The sequence below is a fragment of the Pinus tabuliformis genome, chromosome 6 (genome assembly GCF_031772625.1).
Source record: "Pinus tabuliformis cultivar Carrire ecotype Pingquan chromosome 6, CPIR1, whole genome shotgun sequence".
Taxonomy (NCBI): Eukaryota; Viridiplantae; Streptophyta; class Pinopsida; order Pinales; family Pinaceae; genus Pinus; species Pinus tabuliformis.
The window spans coordinates 755,619,414-755,641,269 of NC_142292.1; the positions used below are offsets into that span (position 1 = coordinate 755,619,414).

Genomic DNA, 21,856 nt, shown 5'->3' on the forward strand with positions numbered 1-21,856 from the left:
CTGAGGGCTACAAAATTTTGCTTCATGCTCATCTAAGATATCGTGGCAAATCCTAAGATGAAACATCACCATGATGTGCTTTTTCTATCAATTGAGTTACCAGCCCAATCAACATCTGAGTATCCATGTAGTCTTATGTCACCGACAATACATTTCATCCCCCGATTGATGGTCCCATGCAGTGATCTCAACACATGCTTTGCAACAATCCAATGTGCATGAGATGGTTTAATCATGGCTTAGAGTATTGACTGCAAAAAAATGTCTGGTCCAGTGTTCACTAAGAACATCAATGCCCCAATCAGTTGTCGATACTCAGAAGGATTTTCCAAATCAGGACCTACAACTTCACCACATAGCTTCTTGAAGTTCATCTCCATTGGAGTATTCATGGATTTACATTCTGTCATACCAAATCTTTCAAGTAGCTTGACAACATATTTTCCTTGAGAAAGGAAAATATCACCAAGTTTCTGCCATACTTCAAGAATAAGAAAGTAGTGCATCAAATGAAAATCTTTCATTTCAAATTCAAAAGCTAACTCCCTCTTACACTGGAGGATAAGAGGTTCACCACCGGTCATAAATAAATCATCAACATATAATACCAAAATCAAAGGCATACCTTGGATTGTTTTGAAGTAAAGATTTGGATCAACATTACTTCTAGTAAACCAAGCTTCAAACCATAAAGGGCTTTCTTTAGTCTACACACATGATTTTTCTGGTTATGTACATCAAAGCCTTGTGGTTGCTTCACACATACTTCTTCCTTGAGGTAGCCATGCAGGAAAGTAGTCTTCACATCCATTTAGTGAAGAGACCATCCTTGCCTAACAGCTAGAGCCACAATAGATCAGATGGTTGTATAACGGGCAATCGGTGCAAAGATTTCATCATAGTCTATTCCCTCTTTCTAAGAGAAACCTTTGGTCACAAATCTAGCTTTTTTTTTTTCAATACTGCCATCAACACCACGTTTAATTTTATACAACCAATTAAAAGACACAACATATTTACCTTGTGGTCTTGGAACCACTTCCCATACATCGTTATGAACGATAGACTCATATTCTTTAGCCATTGCATCTTTCCACACTTGAGTCTTCACAACTTTTTCAAAAGTGCATGGTTCAACTTGAATAATGTTGTTTCTCATGGCTACAACATATCCTTGGAATTGGCATGGTTTCTTGCTTTCTTTGAAGGCCCCTCTTGGAGCAGCATGTTTATCAACATCTTGAAGGGTGTCACGAAGCCACAAAGATCTCCTTCTAGCACATGGAGAAGGATCCAAGGAATCCATGTGATCCATGGGTTCACCAACAAGATCAGGCTTAGGCTCAGGATCTTCTTGTGCATCCAAGGCATCATCCTGTTTTTAAACATTAGCAGGACAAGGAGTGTCTATGGCTTTTCAAACAACGACATCTTTATCAAATGTTATATCTCTGATAAACTCGAGTTCTTTTACCAAGCACATATATTCTGTAAGCTTTAGAGTTTTCACAATAACCAACAATCATACCTTTCTTACCTAAAGCTTCCAACTTGTTACTCTTTTCCTTTGGCACATGAAAGTAGACAAGGCAGTCAAAGATCCTTAAGTGCCAATTTTGTTCTGGGTTATATGGTATTGTGGTCTCTTAATTGATTCCAGTTTCCTTGTAGAAGTCTTGAGCTCTTGTCCTCTTCATGTCTGCTCAAGTCATGGGATGGCTCGACATCTTCCTCAATGTTAATACAAAGGACTTGGTTCTCACATTCATCAAATGTACCTCTTGATCCCAAAACAAGAGCAAGAGCAATAGTAGCAAAGTAAATAAACATAATGAAAGTATACCTGGTGATGAGGTAGGTCTTTCTTTTCTTTCTTTCTTTTGTAGATGTGAGAGAGGCTCCTTCATTATCCTTGCACCAACTTCCATTTGGAGTTTACTGTTCCTACACTATTCCGCACCTTAATGATCTTCAATATATGTTTTTCTTGATCACATCCTTATTAATAAGTTAGTGAAAGAATCATTCAAATACTCATGTAGGGAAGAATAACCAATGATCTATAAAAATGAGAGCAGTGACACAAAGAAACAACAGAGGACTTGAAAATATATATATTTTTAATGGGGATGGAAGGAAGCTGTTAGCTCCCTCTTGACCCAGCCTCTATAGGTTACCACTGTCCATAAGTCATATGTCATTGGCAAAATAAATCAGTGTTGCGAACATCTTGATAACATCCCAATTTTATTTCAAAAACATGATTTTTTGGCTTAGCCGATTTTTAAAGATATTTTTATGGTATCTTAATTTTGTCGATGTTTGCCGATTTTTATCGATATTTTCCTGATTCTTACGATTTTTTTATTTTCTGGATCCTTGCCGATTTTATCCCGATGCTGATGTTTGCAACATGGAAATAAATGCATCCTCTGGAACACCATTTGACAAACTCCATCGTGATGCACTCTAATCTCAGGTATTTCAGAAACCATCTTTCTCACATGAGTAATGCTTAATAGTGAAGATTAGTGAACTTTTGGTGCCATAGTTTAAACTTTATATTGATGATTACATATCATGAATCAATGCATGGATAGGTCTTCCATTGATTTTATAAAGATTTTCAAATCTTGATCCCAGAGTGAAGACATGTAATAATAATTATACATATTGAATTCATTCCCTGCAATGATATTAGTTATACTCCATCTTTGTTTGCTGCAAAAGAGGTTAGTTTAGAAAACTATCATTCCATCTTTTGCAAAAGTCATGATTCTTACCTACAACTGCTATTATTAGTAAACTCTAATATCAAAATTACTAAAACCCATAAGATTATGACATTTCTCATATAACATGAGAGAGTCAAAATCTCCCTATCTTCAACATTCAATTTCTATCAGTGATTCTTTCATAACCTTATACGCATTATACTTGTTTTCAAGACAACACTTTCTTGCACACATAAACAAAAGTAAAACTATTCTTTACTTTTGCATGCATCAACAAATACCAAAACCACAACTATTAAACACACGCAATACCTTAATTACAATCTGCAAAATTACTATCATATCTTGGGTTCCAAAAGATTGCAAATCGTCTTTTGGTAGATAGGTGTATGATGTACACAATTTGTCTAGAATTTTGCATGCAAGGGGTGTTTTTGGTGATCGCTGCACCCTTGACAGAGTCAGAGAAGAGAGTCTGGGTTACAATGATTTTTTATTACATCTGTTAATTCTTTCCTATGGCGGTGTTAGATGTTGAGGAACACTTGATGACAGACATGCTTTTATGTTCTGCAAAATGTAAGGTGCTGTCAAAACTCATAACTGTATTGCAATGTGAGGGTCATCATGCTTTGATTTTCAGTCAGTGGACAACAATGCTTGATATTCTTGAATGGGCATGTGGACACGATTGACATTACTTAAAGATGATTTGATCACAGTACTCAACTCTTAGAGCGACAATGGTATGACTTCATGAGAGTGAGTTATAGATGGGCAAGGAATACAGAGAGTTGAGAAGAGGGTTTTGAACAAAAGCGAGTTACAAATTTGAACGTTGAGCAGATGAGCGGGCATGAGATGGTGAGAGTTCTCAGGTCAAGGGCCAGAAAATCATGGCTCTGATACAGTCAAGCAGGGTAGGAAGCACTTTATCTGATATCACTGTTGGACACATGAAAATGGGGAATAAATTTTGGTAAGCATGTGATGCTATTTCTCATTAATATGATGCACATAAATACATTATCTTATGACCTTTGGATTCATCTTTCAAGAGGTCTCACTGTCGATGGCTTTTCATATTCCTGTTAGTCAATTTATATGTATAAATTATTAAATTTTATTATCAATATGGGGTATGTAAGCTTGTGAGATGCAGACATTGCATATGCAGATCAGATGATTTGTGGTGTGATCTACCTACACTATTCTAGTGTTGCTAGTGAAATGAAATAAATGAAACTAAAGACAAATCCATCATTGAATAATATCTTACTATATCCACAAGAGTTGCAAATCAGGCTGTAGTTAAGTGTTTGATTTTCAATATCTGAACCTTCTACGAGAATACTCTGTTTTGGTATATTTCAGAACTTAGTTCAATGAGTGGATATTAAAATGAAATCTATTGTATGAAATAACTGGAATTAAAGACAAATTAATCATTTAATTATACCTTACTTAATCCACCAGTGTCGTAAATTGGGTGGTAGTTAAGGGTTCAATCTTCAAGGTATGAACCTTTCTACAACAATACTTTGTTTTGGTATATTTCATAATATAAATCTGTGAAACTAACCATGGAAATGAAACATGCCACACTTCATAAATCCAAAGGCAAGCTAATTTAATCTTGGCAATGATCATATATTTGTCGGGATCATGATTTTCCATGAACTATTGCTCCTGTTGTTAGCAAGCTTTGATAGAAAGAAACACGCGTTGATAGAAAGAAACACACGACACTCGCATCAATTTAAAAACTAACTATGAAATGAGATTGCATAAAATAGATAAGAGAATATAAAATGAAATAAAAGGTCACCATGTGCTATTTGGAGTGAGCTCAATCTTCGAAGAACAAGGCAGTAACCTACTCCATAACATTGTAAACTAAATCAAGGCATACTATTTTCCTCTGTTGGGTGAGTCAGTTAGGCACCCAGTTTTACTAAGATAAACTACATAATAATATAACCCTCTGAATAGCTGCACCGGTTTTCCCTCATTGGGCTTTTCCAGGGACATTGATCCAAAAATAACGGTGTCACTTGTGTGCTTGTTTTTCTTTCAATTGATGATCTTTAGATGTTGATACTGTACTTGTGTTTATTTTCAATATTTACATGGTAAATTACTTGTTAAGTAATTAAACAAGTAGGAAAAATAAACCAGATAGTACAGGAAGAATTTCTAACAGGTTAGACCTAAAAATTCCAACATGGTATCAGAGCATGGTTGCAGATCACAGGATAACTGAAGGCATCGGCTGAGCAGAGCATTTGCAGGAGATTTAGCTGTCTTGATTGACAAAGCTGATCCTTGCAGAAGGCGACAAAGGAAGGAGTGACATAGAGGGACTACGTCATCATTTTGAGCCAGAAAAAGGCAACATAGAGGCTAAGGGAGGCAAAATCAGGCTCAAGTAGAGCCACACAGAGGCCAGGAGGGCTGACGCAGTTGGTTGGGGGAGTTGACTTGCTGGTGCCAGGATTGCGCAGAGCCAAGTGGCTCAATCCTTTAGTTGCTAGGGCATAGGAGGCTGTGGGTAATTTGCGGAGTGAAGCTGGTGGGGTACTGTGGTCAGAACAATACCTAACAGGGCAAGATCAAGGGGGAGCGAGTTGCTGCCAAGGCGGATTTCTATCCAAGGAATCCAGATTAGTGGTGCAGTTGCACAGACGATCAGAGTGGGGCAACTTGATGTTGGCAGAGGAATTTCCAAAAGGGAAATCGAGACTTAGAGGGAGTCGAACCGAGAACTTCTAGACGGGAAGTTGAGAGGCTTGGTAGGAGTCGAACAGAGGACTTCCAGGAGGGAAGTAGAGAGACTCGGAGGAGTCGAAATAAGAGCAGTGAGATGGCCGTGAATGGGCTGAGAGATCAGGATAGGCTGGACAGAGCGTCCAACTTTGTGGTTTGGAAGGCCAAGATCTTGTCCATTCTAGACAGACATCGCCTCAAGGGCTTTGTCTCGAGAGTGATAGCTATCCCAGTTGACCCGGTAGCTAATGAAAGGTACAAGGAGGCAATGGCTAAGGCTAAGTGCATCATCCTTGATGGGGTCAAGGATCATGTGGTACCACATATTGCCGAGAAGGAAACGACAAAGGAGATGTGGGATGCCTTGAAGACATTGTACCAGCATACTTCCATGCAGAGGAAGATGCTCCTGGAGAATCAGCTAAGGGCATGCCAGATGTAGAAGGGAGAGCAGATAGATGTCTTCCTTGGTTGATTGAAGGAGATCCGTGACCAACTAACTTCCATAGGGGCCACACCGGATGAGGAATTGATGGTGAGGATCCAACTGAACACAATTTTCGAGGATTGGGAGGTATTTGTCCAGAGCATACTGGGCAAGACTAGTCTTCCAGATTGGGAAGAACTGTGGGCGGCTTTTCGTCAAGAAGAGATCAAACGACTGACTAAGGTGGGGAGTAGGGGAAAAGGGGTCAGAATCAAGGAGGAGGAAGAAGAGGATGCGGCTCTAGCATCTGCAGGAAAGCAGGAGAAGAGGAAGAAGGACCTCTCCAAGGTCAAATGCTTCCATTGTGGGGAACTGGGTCCATTTGCAAACCAGTGTCCTAGGAAGAAGAGTAAGGGAGAGGCTTCGGACTCGAAGGCAGCACCTACAAAGGCGGAGAAAGAAGTCGAGGAGGAGGATGATTGTGCCATGAGTGCTCATGTGCCACTTGCGAAGAAGTGGGGAGACATCGAGCTGTATTCAGGAGGACTACAGGCGATGAGGGGCAGCATCCTTGAGGTACCCAACCTCTTGGATTACACCATGCTACAGGAGCCCCAAAGAGGAGTAGCAGGATTGGCAGATGTTGGTAGAGACGGATACGGATGGAGCGACAGAGAGTCCTACAATGCAGGAGTCCCCGAACAACGCGAGGCTAGCAGGCTACAACAGTGCTAGAGGCACAAGAATGTTGCAACAGTGTAGGATGGCACAAAGAGGTGTGCAACAGTGCGAGATGCAGTGAGTTGTTGCAGCAACGCAAAGGTCAGTAGAGGGAGCACTTGTTAGCGGTAGAGGGAGCTTCAACATCGGGAGTGTTTCTAGCCTGATAGGGATGTCAGAAGTTGGGTGGATCAGTTACTTACTTCTCAGTAACTGAGTTGCAAGACTGTAGCACGATGCAACATGATGAGAGGGGATGCAGTGCTGGGAGGATGGACTAGCAGCATCATGGATGCAGAGGGAGCTGTCGTATGGATGCAGTAGTGGCAGTGGCAGGGCCATGGACAACATTATAGGATGTATCAGTGTAGAGGATGTTGGGTGGGGAGGTCTAGCATCAACACAGGGACTGATGCCGAATAATCAGGGTGATGCTCAATGTGGAGTATTACTAGAGTACAATCCTTGCTAAGAGGGATTGTCAATTTTGGGTAGCATCGGATGTGATCTAGCCATGAAAATTGGTGGAGAGGCTAAAGCACATGAAATCTCCAAGACCCAGAAATGGTTTGGGCAGATTCTAACCGGTTTGGGAGATATTAAAATAATTAATATTTTTAATGGAGTTCCTAAGTCTAAACTTAGGAAAAATAAAATATTAATGGGTAATAATATAAAATTGGGTTAAAAGGTTCCAAAAGTCATGGATCAAGCCAAATCTAATCTTAGCTGTTGATTAGAGATTTAATCTCGACCGTTGATGGACCAACGAGAAAAGTATAAGAGGAGGCTTGAGGGTCAGTTGGAGAACACACCAGAGTGATCAATCATTCATTTTGCTAGAGCGGTGTTGTTAAGCAAAGTTGAATCAGTGATCAGTAGCGAGGGGCAGTGAATACGAGGCAGAGACAGTACTGATAGACCAGCGCAGAAGCAGAGAGAGCAAGAGCAGCAGCCAGTCTAGGCTGCGCAGAGCTCAACAGAGACATCACAGAGCCCAGAGGGATTGCGTCATCCACTTAAACGCTGTTGGAGTGACGCAGAGGGTCCCAGACGCTGTGCAGTGCCTCAGAGGGCTGACGTAGAGGGTCCTGGGGCTGACGTAGAGGCTAGAAGGGCCAGCGCTGAGCTTCAGTTGTGCCGGAGAGGGTTTTGTGGGACAGGTTTTCTGAATACCTGTTTCCGAATATAGAGGTATTGCTGCCGTGTATTTTTCTCTGTCGGGTGAGTCGGTTAGGCACCCAGTAGTACTCAGATACACTGCATAATAATATAACCCTCAGAATAGCTGCACCGGTTTTCCCGCATTGGGTTTTTCCGGGGACATTGGTCCAAAAATAACGGTGTCACTTGTGTGCTTGTTTTTCTTTTAGTTGATGATCTGTAGATGTTGATATTGTATTTGTGTTTATTTTTAGTATTTACATGGTAAATAACTTGTTAAGTAATTAAACAAGTAGGAGAAATAAACCAGATAGTATAGGAAGAATTTCAACACTATTGTCTCATTGTTCTTTATGATTTGGTATTTGTTTGATGATAGAGAACACTAATATAATAATAAAGGAAAGAAGAAGTTAATCAAGTAAAGTAAAAATACATCACAAGCAGTTATCAAAGTAAGAGAAATCACCTACACTTGCTGCCCCTTAGATTTCTCAATAGTTACAACCTTTTACTAATAAGTAGAAACTAAAAATCAACTATAAATAATTAAAAGATCTTTACTAATACTTCAAAACTAATCTTGTCTATGCTCCAAGATTCTTTTCACATCTAAGATGTTTGATGATGATCCAAATCCATGACAAATCTTCAATGGTTGAAGATGAAATTCGAATTTAAGACTAGGTGGTAAAAATGTGCATTGTAGGAATCTCCAAATATAATTGTAATCACCTCCAAACTCATTCAACTTTCAAGGATAAGTGAAAACATGCTATTTTTCTAAGACTTAATCATAAACTTATTTAAAATACTGAAATAAGTGCATTGGAAAATATGGAGCCTAATTGCATATAAATATTAAAATGGTCTTAATACAGGATTATGGACAAGTAGAAAATGATCAAAAGTCAAGGAAAAGTTTGATGAAAGGATGTGAAATAATGATAATTTTGAGTAATCAACAGTTTTCTTCAGACTCTTCACATTCTTTTTCAAGCGAATAATACAATTTACCATAATCTCTAGGGATTATCTTTTCAACATAAGGAATGGTTGTTGAAAGACAAACTAAACCTAAAGCCTTGGCCTTTTCAATTTGGAGAAGGCTTCACAGTGTCCTTCATCTCCTAGATGCGGTGATCAACAAAAGTCCCTTTCACCTTGGCATTGGTTAGGCCAATGTTAAGATTTGGCAAGTTTAGATGCAACTGATTTTTTGCATAGACAGGCTCCTTCGCAAATGTAGTTTCATAGATGGACCTTCGAGCTCTTAGTGCCTTCCAATGCTCTTATAATCTATTTCACACATAAGGCCTAGGCTTGAGTATGTGTTTTGGTAATTCCCAGACTCCCCAGTCTTTGGGAGTGCAACAAAGGTTCTAGTTAACTTGATGGAAGCCCTTGCCTCCCTCAATATTTGCTTAGATAAAGCTCCAAAGAGATTTTTCAAGCTACTAATATTGGTAATGTTAGATGAAACCCAACAGGAGGAATAATAAGCATGGGTGGTTGCCAGAATCCTAGTATAGATTTGGAACTTAATACTTAGGGCCATATGCTTGCTTAGCCATTTCTCAATTTCCTTTTCCACTCATTGCATAACCATCTCCCAAAGATCCTTGGGCAAAGCCTGAAAGGCACAAAGAATACCTGGATACATAAAATCTGGGTTGTTGGATGCAGGTCTTGGGGATTGACTTTGTAGCATTGGGTCTTGTTCCATTGGTTTCAGGATCTTAAAGTTGGATGATATGGAACCATTCCATTGTGCTATTCATAGATCCCTATTCTTCTGAAGGGAGCAAGAATCATCTGCAAAATGCTCATTAACAAGCTGCCCGCTTCCCTTACAAGGAGGAGGATACCTCTAATTAGGTCCCGGTCTACTTGACGAGATATTACATAGTCCAAAGGTCCAGCTGCGATGATGTAGAGCATTGGAGATAATGGGTACCCTTGTCAGATGGACCTGAAAAACCCCACTTCTTCTGATATGCATTTGTTAATAGTAAATACAATCACATAGGCAAGCCGAAGCCTCTAAGTAAAAGGTTTTGTTAACATATTAAATATTTACCCAGAGAACTTTGTTTTCTGTGCTCTGATATTGGTCATTGTGTTGAAAGTTGAAACTGCAATATATAATTTTCTTGCTATTGGACTGCAGTGTAGTGATAATGGAGGGTGATCCAATGCCGGGAGCAGTTATAGGCCGAATGTCATTTCAAAACTTCAATCCTTCTATTGATGTAAGAAAATGGTGACACTCTGTGGCCAGCATTTAAATTTGTTATTTGTTTCTCCCTGTTTTTATCCTCATTTCAAATAAACTTGTCGTTCTAGCAGCAGAATCAGAGATGAATTTAAGCTGTTGGAATGTTGCTTTTTCAGAAACTGAATGATGAAGTTGAGGACATTGACAAAAAACGTAGCATATCCACTACAAGCATTGCAGATCGAAACAGAATGAACACTGACAGGTACGTAATTGTTTTGCTCTTGTTCTGCAGTTGTTTTCAGTCTTCTGGAAAGAAGAACTATGCAAAGCTCATAGAGATGCATATCTGTGGAGGAAGAAGTGTTTTTAGTGGAAGAATCATAAAGTGTTCATCCTTTCTGTTTTTTGTCCTTTAAGTAGATTAAAGTTTAAAAATTTAAATTGATGATTATTTGTCCTGTTTGTCCTTTTTGTTTCATATGTTGAAATGTTGCTTTTTCAGAAGCTGAATGATTTACTATCTGCTGTTGAATCTTATGGATTCTCACATGATAAAATTGTTTCAAATGGTGTTCTATCAGAGACAATGAGGTGTCACATAATGGGAGTGATGACATCAACAAGAACCAAGAAAATGATGATTCAGATCTTCAGAGTAAGAAATTAAAAGTTGAGGCAGATGTGCAAAGTTCATATTGGTCTCCAACAAATTCTATAAGACGTAATTTAAGTCAGTCATCTTCAGTTGAAGGAAGAAAGACCAGTCAACAGGAATGTCACAAATTGGATTGGAAAAATTTAAGGCCACCAGCAGGGCGCAAAAGGTGATTTTGATGTGTTCCGTTGAAGTGAGTTTGAATGATGATGCTTTTGATATTATCTTGAACTCAACGAGTCATGCTAACTGCATTCCCAGGTTCATCTGCTAAAGTAATATATTAAGCAAATAAAAATGGGTAGATATTTTGAATAATTAAAGTGAATTAAAAGTAAATTTCTTCTATCAAGGTCATTCATATTATGATCGGCTCTGGAAGAATGGCGATTCAGAAGATCTTCAGACTCATAATATGATTTTGACAATAACTGAGAAAATGAAGATTCAAAAAATAGCCAAGCATGATTTGAGAGTGAAGTGTAAACTTGTTTTTACTACATAATAATTTGAAAGTTCAATTACACACTGTGATTGTGATTGATTAAATTGCAAGTTTTTCAAAATAAGGGAATTCGTAAGCTTAATAAAATTTAGTTTACAAAAGGAATATTGTGAATAAGTAAAAAAATGATTTTTATATAATATCAAGGTCATTCATATTATGATCGGCTCTGGAAGAATGGCGATTCAGAAGATCTTCAGTCTCATAATATGATTTTGACAATAACTGAGAAAATGAAGATTCAAAAGATAGCCAAGCATGATTAGAGAGTGAAGTGTAAACTTGTTTTTACTACATAATAATTTGAAAGTTCAATTACACAATGTGATTGTGATTGATTAAATTGCAAGTTTTTCAAAATAAGGGGTTGGTAAGCTTAATAAAATTTAGTTTACAAAAGGAATATTGTGAATAAGTAAAAAAATGATTTTTATATAATTTGTTTGGTGATGAACATGGCACAGGAAAGTTTCAATCTTTAATTTACTTTTTTTTTCCCGAGGAAAATATGAATTTTCTATAAAGGCATTACATTTGTAGATGCAATTAAGCATTCTGAGTACTGTATGTCCACAAAAAACATATAGCAAAACCATCTCTGCGAAACCATCTCTTGGCTGATCGTAGCAAGAACTACTCAGACCCATATACCAAAAAAGTGATATCCATGTCCAGATCCTGGGCCTCCCCATACGTTAAAACTGTTTTTATACAAAAAAAACCAAAAGGTATATACCAGTATTCACCAAAATCATAAAGAATCTGTTAAACAGTGACAACATCAACAAAAAACCGAGCTGATGGAAGATAAAATAAGTTCACTGGCAGGTTAGACAGATCAAAACATGTATGGCTGTTGATACACACGGATCTTATCATCCTCCACTTCAGTAATGTGCCTGTTGCAAACCCTCCTTAGATAGAGGTCTGCTTCTGTATTCTGCTCCCTGTAGATGTGGCAAACAATTATGAGATCAAAATTCAATTTTAAATGTGAAATTTCTTCTAATATTTGAGTCAAAATATAATTTTGACATCTCTGTACTCCGTTAAACCAGTTAATAACATTTAATAAGTCACCAAAAATTTGAACTGATCCCATCCCCGTATGAATGAGCCAACACAATAATAGTTTCAAGGATTGAAGTTCTGCATAGTTGTTTGATCCTGAGCCAAGGCCCATCGAAGGTTTGATAGTTTTGTGATTATTGACATGGATAATTAGCCCTGATCCACATTTGTTCTGTGTGTCAGATTAATTTACCTCTGATTCCTGAATGATCAGAATGTGAAATTTACATCGAGACTAAGAGCTATATTATCTGTATCAAATTATCAATTATAATGTTGCCTAATATTATCAAGAAAACTGTGTTGAAGTATCCTAAAGATGCTTGAACTTGAAATTGAAGAAGATAGGATTGACGTATCACAGATATCCTTGGCTGTATTTATTTAAATTGAAAAATCTGTTTTGAAGATGAAGTTAGTGTATATGATAGTTGCAGATATACTGATCTAAAATCTGCCAAGTTACGGTGATTTTCTGGAATTTGTGAAACAGTTATATATATATATATATATATATATATATATATATATATATATATATAACTTATTTTAATATTTTTTATATCCAGTTTTTCTGCTTAACAAATTTAGGTGCTATATTGGTTTTCGTCACGCACTGAATGATTTGTCAACATGAGTGCGTGCAAGATGTTCTACATGATTATTCAATGGGCAAAAGAATCTCACCATGCTAGTGACACTTTGGAGAAGAGGTCACGATTTTGGTGAGTTTCTACTTTACTGAAGTTGTCGAGGTCTTGCACCTGGGTCCATACGCTTTTTGCAAGCACTGGCACATATTGCCCTTGCTTTTACTGACCACAAATAGCCCTTGTGGTCAGGTAAATGCAGAGGTTTGAATATGCAAGCTTTTGAATTTTCTATAGAAGACAAGAACTTATATATAATTTGAAAGCCCCTTAAAATTTATCGGTTACCACTTGAATTAATATGCAGTTTTTATTGCTTTCCAGTTTCATGGTAGTTAGTAGTGAACGAAGCAAAGATTCTTGTGAGAGTTTTTGTAGTGAATATCTGCCAAAATGAAAAATTTGACCTTCATGTGCCATGAAGAGTTGCAATACTGATGTGTATCCTATAACAGGAATATTAGTATTACCTCCTGCTAAGGCAAAGATTGAAGTGACTTGGAGAGATGACGGTAATTGGGACTTGTACCTAGCTGATGGGCATCAGATCCTCTGCATCAAGCAAGGAGATTAGCAGAGGGAGGAAGGAAAACCTTACCAGCTTGAAGGTTAACCCTTAATAGACAACCCATTTTGGCAGTGATCTGCAAAGAGTGGTAACCCAAAGATGGAAAGGGCCGCAACTCAGTTCTTGTGGCTAGCTGTTTTCCCACCACCCTAATCTTGGCAACGGTGAATCTTAAAATGGGCAAACAGTAGTAAAAGCAAGTGATTAAACAGCCCAAGACTTATTAAGAGGCCAGTCCATGGCTGTCTCTAGACATGCTTAATGTCATGGGTTTTCAGGGAGATGAGCCAAGAGTCATAGCAAATGAACAAGAAAATATAATTATAAGATCGCTAGATATAAGCACTGGTGAGTGTCTATACCAGTAGAATAGGGTAGACTTGAAAAAAGCCTATTAGATTAAAAAGAAAACATCTAGTATGAGTTCCTCTAATTTGTGCAAATGGGTAAGCAATCTTGTAATGTTCTTGGATTAATGGACCAAGGGAGGATGAAGTAGCCTATCCAATCTCGTAGGCTATAGTCATTAATAAAAGGGGAAACCCATTATCCAATGTGTTTGGGGCAGCATTGGGTAGATTTTGGGGTTGCTAGGGCAAAAAGCCCAAATTGGGGGCTACAAGTGTAACCATCATATTAGATTAAAGAAGAGAGAGCCCCATGGGGAATCTATAAATAAAGGAGAGATGGAATCATTTTCTCATCATTGATCTGGTTTGAAATATCTTTGTTTTCTTTGACCTGTAACTTTGAGGGTATAAGACCTGTTTTTCTCTTTACTAGTTTCGGTGGAGGTGATCCTACCCTAGCTAGTCATCGTTTATTTCTCTCTATCTAGTTACAACGTATTCTATTGGAGTAACTCAGATTTGTTATGGCCAAGGAACCGCTCTCTATGGTATTTACTTGGTCAACGAGTTTCTTTGAAGTGCAACAAAGGTATTATTGTGGAGTGTCTAGTCATTACAAGTTTTTTGGGCAGCGAGATCCTCTTTATGTGATTGCCACAATAGAGTGTAAGTCCGAATTGTTGATTGAAGGAAAGCAAGACTACAAAGAGACCTCTTACGTGGCAGCGAAGCCTAACAAGGACAACAAGGCCCTTCCTCAGTTGAACAAAGGATTCACTCTTGATTTTTAAGAGTCGAACTTGAAGTAGGGCATCATTTGCATTTGATCTACCTTCTTGAGGTTAATAGGGAAACAATGGGTACCTATCTCAAGTTTCCAAAGGCGCATCATTTGCATTCGGTTTGCCTTCCTAAGGTTAGTAGGGCAACGACAAGTACTTATCTCAAGTTGTTCAACGGTTACACCTAGCTAATGCCCACAACAGGTGATAGATTTGGGTAGTAGCCAACGGTTCATTGAGTGAGGCATCAACAAGTTCAACACATGCAAGGTTAAGGAGACCACTCCAACTGCAGTTGTCTACTTGGAATTGGAGTTGCCAGAAGCCTCCTTAACCAATAAGTTCAGTGGCAACACAATAGATAGTGAGTTAATTAGTATAGTAACAATAATATTGGATAGTGCTAGTGTGAGTTATAGTTGGAATGCTGGTCTACTGAATATTGACATTGTAAATCAGATTTTTTTTCTTTTCTTTTTAACGAGAACTAGGTATATTTATATATTAAAAGAAGCTCGGGCATAAAGCTCAAGGTAGTTACAAATCAATATTAAGAGAAATTTTTCTACTGAGACCATCTCTAGCTTTTCTGTGGTTTTTGAAAACCAAAAGAGCATCAACTTATGAGTTCTCATCGTTTGAGGGTGCTTATACATGCGCCAATACTTACCAATCAAAAAATATATTTGCAAATCATATTAGACGAGTGAGTTTTGAAGGACCAATCTAGTCTTCAACATTCACTAGATGCTTTTTGTACATTTTGCTGCTATTATCCATCAAGATTGGGGTGGATCCGTTGTATCCATCAACAGTGTGGCGTGAGTCTTGAATTTCTACTGAAATATGACTTCCCAGGTCATAATAGGAACCACTAGTGTACACTGGTGTGGGGGAGTTGAATGAAAAAAGGGGCAGTAGCTTGAAGAGAGGGCCCCATGTTTTCTCATTTTGAATAGTGATTTCCAAAGGCAAAAGGAACAACGTTTGTAGAAGTTTGTAGAATATTCGTGAAGAGGCGGAAGGGTGAATCAAGTAAGCCTATGCGCATGAGAGCCTGAGAGTGCATGAGAACCCGAGAGTGAGTGAGATCAGATATTTTGATAAATAAAACCATGTCCACTACCATGTCATGGTAAGGGAGACCCACTGATTTGGTCATGAAAGACTAGGTTTCCTCTGGGGAAATAGGATCCTTAGTTGGCCAAATCGTTGGTCGTTTTGCTGTTGATCCACAACACGTGGAAGAAATGGATTATAGGTATGCTGCTAGATAGGAAGAGATTTTTTTGATAATTTGAGACAATATGAGATCCTTTGGAAGCGATTTACTTCTGATTTTGGATAGTATAGCCAGAGAGTCCCCAATGATTGTTAGCTCCTAAATTTTCAGATGGACAACTTGTTTGAGACCTTCGTAGAGAGCATAAGATTTTGCTACATTGTTTGTCTCCTTCCCTAATCCCCAAGTATATTTGAGTTCATTTGTTTATCAGGGTGTGAAATTACACCCCCCTCGCCCTCCTTTCACTCCAACCGCTCTTGGATTTCCTTTAGAGGCACCATCAAAGAATATAATATGATGATTGTGTTGGGAATGCCATTTTGCAAATTCTTGTCCACTACTCATTATCTTCCATTGATCTTTGGTTGAAGAAGGAACTTTCGGGAAAGAAGAAATGTTGAAGGAGTCAACCCAAGTTGTTTCTTGCGCATCTAAATTATTGTCTTCCTCCTTTATTTCTTTTTCTTAAATGATGACTCCCATCAACTTGATGGACCTTGCAACAAATTTAACAGGTATGCCTTGTTCATCCAAGAATATCATTTTATTCTTGCTAACGAAAGTTTTCAACACCACTTTTTTTTCTTCTTCCAAATAGCGGATAGATTTTGCATTAATAAAAATAGTTGGTTTTTGGGCCAGAACTTGTACCATAAGCCTTCATGTTCAAGGATTAAACTTCTTTCAAAAACCCATACTATGGCTAGCTTATTCTCATGGCTATTTTTTCCTATTATTCCAAAAATTTGCCTACTATAAACATTGCAAAATTGCCTAACAAGAGCTTGTATCTACAGAACATCAATAAAATTTAGATAATGAAATTTATCTGGCAATGGAGGTCCATTCCTTCATTGATGCATCTTAGTGCTAAGTACATTATCCTCTTCCTGCTGAATCTACTCCATGAGATACTTTCACTTTTTTCTTCTCAGGTTTCGTGCTAGTCCCTACTTCCTTCTTGACATATTGGAAGCCACTGCTAGAGTTTCCTTTAAATTTGTTCAGCTTATTTCCAATAATTCCATTTGGGAGTGAACCTCTGCCTGAAACATCTCCAACTTGCTCTCAGGGATTCAAACTTGGTGTTCATTAACAACTGGAAGGTTTCCCTCTCCTTTTCTTCCTCAATTCCTTTATGATTTAACGGTGTCCATAGTCCCTAGAGTGACTCTAGTAATTTAGTCAGGCGCTGGTTTAGATGAGCATGTTCTCGCGAGTTGATGTCCTGATTTACACCATGATGAAACTATATTGTTTCATGCTTCTGACCCCAGGGAATGATAACCACCTTTGTGTGCGAATGGAGTAACTTCCAAATGGAAAGGGTAGTCAAAGAAGAACTTCTACGAGCCATATATAACCTTGAATGCCCTTGTCCCTTCATCCTAAAGCATTGAATTGGAATGCTTCCAAATCCATCTCATAATCTTGATTGTTTGCTTGGATTAATGATCAAAGGATACAAAGGGGATGATACATTAAATCCAGATTGTGCCAGATTGAATGTTGTATCAAAGTTGAGGCACTTATCGCTTGTGTGATCACTTCCTTTCCTCAAAAAATTAAAATATAAGGCCACCTTTGCCTGCGTGCAATTTCCACTCTACGTCACTTGTTAAGTTGGAAAAGACATGGGTTCGATTTAATTGATTTGCATGGTTGTAAACTAAATGTTGGTTTCCCTTCCAACCTTGCGATCACCATATTACTAATCTTAATCCGCTTTTCCAGGAGGAATATAACTCCATTTATCTTCTTATTGCTAACTTGGTCCTCATTTCAAATATGGCATTTATATCCTTATTTTTTAACCTTCATTTTTTTGCAAATGATTCATGGAAGAGGGACATTCAATATTCGACGATATACTTCTAGGATCCCTTGCTCCATGGCCTTTATTTGCCAAGGATTTTGTTTTTTCATTCAAATATGTATAAACATGATAAAAATCAATTTGTTCAAATCTCAATATTTGTAGTGCAATTGTTTGTAGTGCAAGTACACAAGTATTATAGGCCCAAATCTCGTTTGTCCTTCAATAAAACAAACATAGGGCTCCCATACCAGGGATCATGGCCCTTTGAAAACCTGATACAAGACACGTTATACGACAATATACAACTAGGGCTTGAGTTCAGTTCCCTTTGACCCTCAATCTGCCCAACAAAATCAAAGACAAATCAATCAACCAACTTGTTGTTTGAAGTCCTTTTCTTCTAGCCCTTTCAGTTTTTTTGTCCACAGAGAGTCAACTCCCTTTGACCTCTGTCCTAGTAGTTCATTGGCTCCAAAATCTCACAGGGGTTAAGTCCTCCTAATAGCCCTGTACTGCGAGATGCTCTCAGTCAATTTGCCCTTCAATTCACTGCATACATCAACCTTCAATCTCCTTGCTATTAGAATGTTCTAACAACTTTCATTAACTGCCTCTCACATCTTTACCACTGTTCACCACATTCACAAAGATCACTTGCTGCCAACATTCTAATAAAATAGTTCTCAACTTGCTGAGAAACCCTGAACCTGTCTCATATTGTCCTAGACCTTGAGGTCTCTCAGCATAGTCTAAACCCTCACGCGGCTAGACATAATCACTTCAGACCTTTTGTGCTATACTTCGGCCTATTCTGGGCAATATCCTGAGGTCTTTTGGCCCTTCAACTAGGGCTACGACTCTCTCTCTGCTCCAAAACCATACTTAAGGCTCCTTGTTAGACTTGTGCTCATCCAAATTACCAAACATAGCTTCCACCCAATGCAAATTGACTTCTTCTCAACGTCTTCCTTCACATATCTATTCAAACTTCTCTTGGAAGTACCTCATGTTCTCTAGATGGCTAATCTTGCTCATTTGATGAGACTTGCACTTGAATGAATGACCTCTTATGGTCTATTCAAAATATAGGCTCTCTAATGTTGCCTTAGGAGTCCCTTTTGTCCATCAAAAGTGTATTCCACAACAATTAGAACAAACAAATGATATCTTTGGGTTCAAGCCCATGACTTTGGGTCCAAAACCCACTGGCTTGGGTGCTTTGCCCACAACGAGGGTTTTCTCCTCAAATTTCAAACACCCAGGACTTGTGGGAGAACCTCCCAAACTACACGATTTTGAACACTCCCTCTTAGCAAGGGAGGTACCTCCATTCCATGTAAGTAACTCATTAGGAACACAATCCCAATCTTTGACATCCATCACTGTAACAAACCCAATAGAATGAACAACACTTCCTCAGAAGTGTCCCTGTACCAGAAGCCTCTCACTTCTTCTTCTCTTGATAGGCCTTCAAGCCACTCCAAGGTTCCTTCTTGTTGAAATTTGGCAGCTCAAGGATGAATTTCCTTATATAAAATCTCATTTTTGACAATTCTGGGGTGACTTTCTAAAAATGGAAAGTCATGTCTAACATCTCAAGTATGACTTTCCAAAAATAGTAAACCAACTTGCATCTATTGGTAATCAAGTATAGTTGAAGGAAAATCACTTAAATTATTTTTAATAAATTCTAATAGTTCAATCTCAACTTAATCATCAATACTATTAATAATAATAATATTATTATCCTTTATGTTACTATGATATTATTATTAAAAGGAATAACAAGTCACCTTACCTTCATCACCTCAATCACTTCACATCTCTCTCCTTGGTGACTCTCTTTCTCTCTTACACTCTCTTTAATGCATATGATACAATCTCCTTAACGAAGGCATGCCTTCCTCTCTCAATGGCATAAGTTACTTAGGCATGCATATCTCTCCTTAATGGCTTAAGTTACTAAGGCATGTGTTTCTCTCCTTAATGATATGAGTTACACTCCCCTAAATGGCATATGTTACTCTTCCTCGAGGCATGCATATTGCTCCTCCTTTATGATAAGAATTCGTTGCCCCTCCTATATATGTGTCTCATATTTTCTCAGCTGACTATTACAACTTGTGCATTGTGAAAGAAAAATTCGAACTTGAGAGAGAAAGTTGGAGAGAATTGAAGAAGATTGTGAGAGAGAGAGAGAGACTTGAAGAGTAAGAGCAGAACTTGGTGAGCCAAGGTTGATTCAATGCTTCAGTGTTTCAATGTTGATTCAGTTGAAGGGAAGGCTGATTCAGTGTTTTCATCTGCTGTTGCTACCAATGATCTTCATGCTACAACTTGTTCAAATTTGGGTGAACTTACTCATTCTCTTGTTCTCTCATTGTATTTTGTATCTCTGCTGAACAATTGATATCTAATAGAAGAATCTGGTTCGGTTTTCTCTTTATGGGCTTTGCACTGGTCATTGGACCTAAATTCTTTGTGTCTCATTTTGTTCTTGGCTGTCTTCTATTGTGCATTTGTTTTATGTTCTATCTACAATTGCTTAATTGATAGTGCAACATAATGAAGTTCTTGGAATAAGTAATTGTTTCAGCTTAGAACATCAAAATTTCAACATGGCATCAAAGCTTTTGGTGAAGACAAACCCAAGAAGGTAAAAACTATCACTCCTTTTGAAGAAATTTTACTTCAAAGAGACCTCCCTTGCATTTTTTACTTGATCAAGATGTCTTCTTTTTACTTCAAGAATGAAGAGAAGTTGAATGATGCTTCGAATTTTGGTCCATGGAAGACAAGATTGGATATTATTCTTGAAGAACATGATGTACTAGAATATGTGGAAGACGAGATAGCAAAACCAACAAAATATTTGAATGTTGCTATCAAGGCTAGATTCAAGAAGGGAGAATTCAATGCTAAGAAGATCATCATTGAATCTTTTGGAGACCATCCCATCAACTATGTCTCCAAGTTGAAGAAATCTAAGGAAAGATATGGCAGATTGATTAAAATGTATTAAGTAAACAACTTGAGTCAAATCTTTGCTTTGAAGAATCAACTCAAGGACATTAAGATGAAAAGAGGAGAGACCCTTCAAGCATATTTGATGAAGATATCAAAAATCAAGGATCATATGTCAATTGTTGGTGAAATTGTGTCTGATAAAAAGCTGGTGCTAGTTATGCTTGGAGGTATTTCTCCAAGTTGGAAAACTTTTTATTACTACCATCAGCAATAATAATAAGTTTCTCACATTTAATGAGCTCCTGGGAAAATTCAATTAAGAAGAGGCCAGAATGATTTCCAGAGGGAGATTTCCCAGACACGAAGAGGGAGAACCGATTGCCTTTGCTGTCCAAGGCAAGAAGCAGAAAGGAAAAGTAGGTCATCACTTTTCAAGAAAGCCTGCTGCTAGATCCAACAGTGTCTTTAAATGGAACAAGAACTTATCAAAAGTTCAATGCTACAATCGCTATAAGCATGGCCATTATGCCTGTGATTTTCCAGAAAATATAAGTGCACCAAGATCCAACCACAACAATTTTAGCAAATATTTCAGATTTGATTATAGAAGAGGAAGAGAAGCTCCTGCTGTTCATAAAGAAAGCTATTGTTCTTCCAAGAGGTCAAGGAACCCAAGGTATGATAATAATGCAGTTGAAGCACAATCACAATACTTTTTAGTTTCTGCTCTTTCTATTTTGTCTCCTGCAAATTCTTGTGATAGTTGGTTGATAGTGGTGCTTCAAGACACTTCACTGGTTATAAGGAAGTTCTCTCAAATCTGGTTGAGAGAGACGAATATGAAAATCATTCTTGGAGATAACTCTACATATCTTATGGAGGGATATGATTTTGTTTCTTTTCATTTGGATCAAGGTAAAACTATTTCTTCAAGAAGTTTCGTATGTACCTGGTTTGAAAAAGAACTCAATTGGTCAATGAGATCTAGCATGAGAGATTTTTTCGCTTTGGGATCGAGATTTGAAGGTCTTTATAAAGTCAATGGAAGACCAATCTACACGCTGATTCATGACAACAATCATGAATGTGAACTTTGGCACCGAAGGTTCGCTCATTTGCATTATAAAGCATTGCCTCATGTGAGAAAGATGGTTTCTGGAATGCCTGAGAT

General features: G+C 38.0%; 1 protein-coding gene across 1 annotated transcript in view; it reads left to right on the forward strand.

Moving 5' to 3' along the window:
* The window catches only part of LOC149260933 (uncharacterized), a 104,573-nt gene extending 93,361 nt beyond the window's left edge, over window positions 1–11,212 (forward strand). The window contains exons 3-5 of the mRNA XM_089380926.1: window positions 9,983–10,064; window positions 10,207–10,295; window positions 10,615–11,212. Coding sequence (XP_089237052.1) covers window positions 9,983–10,064; window positions 10,207–10,295; window positions 10,615–10,861 — 418 coding nt within the window. The 3' untranslated portion in view covers window positions 10,862–11,212. The remainder of the gene's footprint in view (window positions 1–9,982; window positions 10,065–10,206; window positions 10,296–10,614) is intronic.
* Window positions 11,213–21,856: the final 10,644 nt, after the last annotated feature.